This window comes from Pinus tabuliformis, chromosome 2_2, assembly GCF_031772625.1.
Source record: "Pinus tabuliformis cultivar Carrire ecotype Pingquan chromosome 2_2, CPIR1, whole genome shotgun sequence".
NCBI lineage: Eukaryota > Viridiplantae > Streptophyta > Pinopsida > Pinales > Pinaceae > Pinus > Pinus tabuliformis.
Window position 1 is genome coordinate 189,409,540 of NC_142300.1, and position 3,949 is coordinate 189,413,488.

Sequence of the window (3,949 nt, forward strand, 5' to 3'; positions counted from 1 at the left end):
AAGCATCATGTGATCCATTTTGTTTGCAGCCAATGCAATGCAGATCTGCCTTTTCTGCTTGAGAATGTCTGCCCCCCCTGCCTCTGAAGTATCTTCCTCTTCCTCTTCGTCCACCTCTTCCTCTTGTAGAATCTTGAGCAGGATGCTTTTCTTTATGAGAAAGGCAAACAGTCTCTTCAGAAGATTCAGGGACTGTTTTCTTTCCAAAGGCTTTCTCTCTTTCAGCAAACTTTTTCACAAGAGAGTCAAAGGTTATATCTTTAAGATTTCCATTTGCTTGTAAAGACTCAAGATAATTGGAGTAGGTAGGATAGAGTGCTTTGAGAAAGGCAATAAGAGAGATATCCAGCTCAACCTTAGTGGATTTAATATCATGCATTATAGACTTTATTTCCGATGCAAGAGCAAGAGGATCATTATTTTTCAGTTCCAGAGTGAAGAGTTTAATCATGAGCTGAACAACTTCAAGTGCAGAATGTGTATCATAGAGTTCTTTCAGCTTTTGTAAAGCTTCAAAGGCAGTGGAATAGGATGAAATATGACGACTTACTTCTTCATTTATAGATGCTGCAATCAATGCATAGGCTTTGCTGTTCTTGTTTTCCCAAATGGCAAGTTCTTTATCTGATGTAGGCTGCACAGGGTCTTTGTCTTCTTCTCCGACACACACTCCTTTCCATAACTCATTGTAGATGAGGGTGTGTTTTACCATCCGAGACCATTCTGAATAGTTCTCCTTGCCAGTGAGAACTATTCCTACCATAGAAATGATTGAATGCATTTTGTAAAAAATATCTCTGCTAAAAAAACTTCTGTTGATAAAAAAACTTCTGCTGAAAAAAAAATCCTTATGCCACAGCCTTATGCATTTTATTTTCTTCTAACATTTGCATCAACATTTCTTATATCAGCAATATTACTATGTTTTGAGAAAAACGCAATGGATCACTTCAATCTATTAATATATCACTTCAATATATTAAAAATGCACAAGGGATATATATCAATGCAAAAACTGTTATGAAAGCAGCGCAATATATAAAACTCCGCTCCAAGTATAAGCATGATATTGCATACTATAATATTCAATGTCTATACAGCGGACAGTTAATAACTCGTTTCAAATACATAGATGATATCATCTTTATGAGTCACATACAATAACTTGTTCCGCTGCTTGGTTACCTCAAGAATCCTTATGCATCACTTCGTGCAAGAGCTGCAGAGGTTGTAAGTACGATTGTACAGAACAATCCACAAAGTCAACAACTTGTGATGGAGTCAAATGGGCTGGAGTTGCTACTATCCAACTTCATATCTCGCTCTGATGTAACTGCCCGGACTAAAGCACTGGGTGCAATCTCTTCTTTGATTCGACACAACAAGCCAGCTATAGCTGCTTTTCGTTTGGCCAATGGATATACAGCATTGCGGGATGCTTTGAGTACAGAAGATGTCAAGTTTCAGAGGAAAGCATTATATATGATGCAATACCTGTTACAGGAGAATATTGCGGACTGTAATGTGGCCACAGAGCTTGGGTTTCCTCGTCTATTGACTCATTTAGCTTCAAGCGAGGATGCAGATGTCCGTGAAGCAGCACTTCAAAGCCTTCTTGAACTTACTCGTGCTGGCAAGGCAGAGGCTCCTGGTTTGACTAACAAGAAAGGGAAATTAAGGCAAGTTCTTCAGGAAATCCAGGCTCTTTGGAGCGAAATCCAGGCAGGCATCAAACAGGGTCACCAACGCAGAGACACGCAGTCTCGATTTCTAATACCATGAGGGGTGTTCACATATGGTCTAAACAGAACATTCAACATAGATTCGACTGTGGTTATTTTTCCACATAGTGCGCAAACCCATGCTTTGATACCAGCAAACAAGCTAATGAAGATACAGGTGGAAGATGACCGGCTTTTGAAGATAAGCGGAGAACGCAACAAACGGGAACGTGAGGGTGAGAAATGGCACGGGTATCACAGCAAATGAAAAGCGGCTATAACAAAAAACGCACATTCAGTATCAATTACTCATGATCTGAGAGGGCGCAGTCTCTGGCAGTCAGAGGCATTCAATATCAATTCAAAATTCAGAAACGCATCAATGCTTATAGTGCAGTAGCGTTCAGGATGTCAGAGCAGAGCAGCGCTCAGGAGAGAGCAGCGCTCAGGTATGGGCAGCTCTCAGAACAGCAGGAGTTACAACTATTTCAGGGACTGGGACCTGTGCTCTGATACCATGTCAGGCCAGGGTAACTCCAGAATGAGCGGGAGAGAAAACTGATATGTTTTTTAATTAGCTAACTCACATTTATACATGAATACAACGGATCAGTTCATCTTATTGATGACTGTCCAGTTCACCCATCCGTTTCGGATTAGGTGTCAACATTCCTCAGGGTTGGAAGTTTTCAAAAGAAACAAGCACACTATGTTATTGTATGAGACTGTATGTTTTCATGTTAATACAGAGATATTGGCTTCACTACTTAGGATTCAGAGAGGGTTTTTAATGTTTGATTTTCTCATGGATTTCTTCATTTACTTACTTGCAGTGGTATAAACACATGTTACTTAGAATTCATTGATAATGCTCTAACTTCCTTCATGTGTTTATAAACTGTGTTCCTTGCATTATGTCTCTATTTTGCTGATATATTAAGACTCTTTATGCCCTGACTTCCATGTTAAGCTGATCTTGCTATTGTACTGAAACATAATTTGACTCCATAGCCCAATAGATGTTTGTTGATTGGTATTTCAACCATTTATACATTTTTGTTTGATTTTTCCATAGAGTTAGCCATCTAATCTTCAAATTAAAATCTTTAACCCAGTGAGAGAGCCCTCTTAGGTTGAGGAGGCTAAGCCTCAGCCAAAAGATTGGTTTGAAATAGTTACTCAAAGTCTCCCTGATCAACAGCCTATCAGGGTATGGTTTTGTGATAACATGTTGAATGTGCTCAATGGAGTTGTTAGCCCTTTGAGCTTCGGATTGCACGTTAGCCGAATCTACCTGAGTGACTATAAATGGTATGGCCACATCAATGGGGCATAATGGTTGAAATCCTAGCCCTACCTAAAAGGGGCTGTGGCTTGTTGAGCTATGGGGAGCTCTGTTGTAGCCTGTTGGCCGACTAGGAGTAGGTAGAGGAGTATACATGCCTTGCTTCTTGATGGTTGGTTTGGCAATGGCATAGGCGGTGCAGGATCTAATGTACTTCCCAACATCCTGATGAAGTTTCGGCCAATAAAAATACTTCTGCAATACCGCGACTATTTTATCTACTTCGAACTGTCCAGCAACCCGACTGTAGTTCGCCTCCCAAATCATCTTGGCATGCTCACTTGAAGGAACACATATGTGTCCCAAGTGTTATAAGATTTCATATTGAAGGTGAAAATTTGGAACTCTCTTCCCTTCCAGGAGTGTCTCGTATATGCTACCGAATTCTAGATTGCTCTTATAAACATGCGGCCACACCGATTGCTCGTGCCCACAAGAGTCGATCACAGTGCTCAGCGCCATGACCGGTGATCTGCTGAGGCAATCAACGGCATTATTGGTGTTGCCCTTCTTATACTTAATGTTCAAATGGAAATGTTGCAAATAGGTGGACCATTTCTGATGTCGATCATTCTGCAACTTCCCTTATGTCTGTATGAACTTTAGAGGCCGGTGTTCTGCATGGATGGCTGTTTCCTTCCCTAGAATGTAATGCTTCCATTCATGACAGGCCTACAAAATGGAATACATTTCCTTTTCATAAGTGGGGTACTTTCGAACTGTGTCTGAAAGTGTCTCACTGTGGTAAGCCATTGGATGCCCATGTTGAGTAAGAATTGCCCCAATAACATAGTCAGAGGCGTCTATCTCGATCTCAAATGGTTGTGGTAGGTCTAGTAATGTGAGTACTGGTGCAAAACATAGGTGATTCTTCAACTCAAAT

At 40.7% G+C, this 3,949-nt stretch overlaps 1 protein-coding gene across 1 annotated transcript; it reads left to right on the top strand.

Moving 5' to 3' along the window:
* Positions 1-1,170: 1,170 nt before the first annotated feature.
* Positions 1,171-1,782, top strand: LOC149192032 (uncharacterized). The gene has a single exon (XM_089406814.1). It carries the CDS (start codon positions 1,276-1,278, stop codon positions 1,780-1,782), a length of 507 nt encoding a protein of 168 aa, XP_089262940.1. The 5' UTR covers positions 1,171-1,275.
* Positions 1,783-3,949: the final 2,167 nt, after the last annotated feature.

Bases quoted from the DNA above. Each gene is read 5' to 3' on its own strand.
- LOC149192032 (XM_089406814.1), top strand. From the start codon at position 1,276: ATGGAGTCAAATGGGCTGGAGTTGCTACTATCCAACTTCATATCTCGC.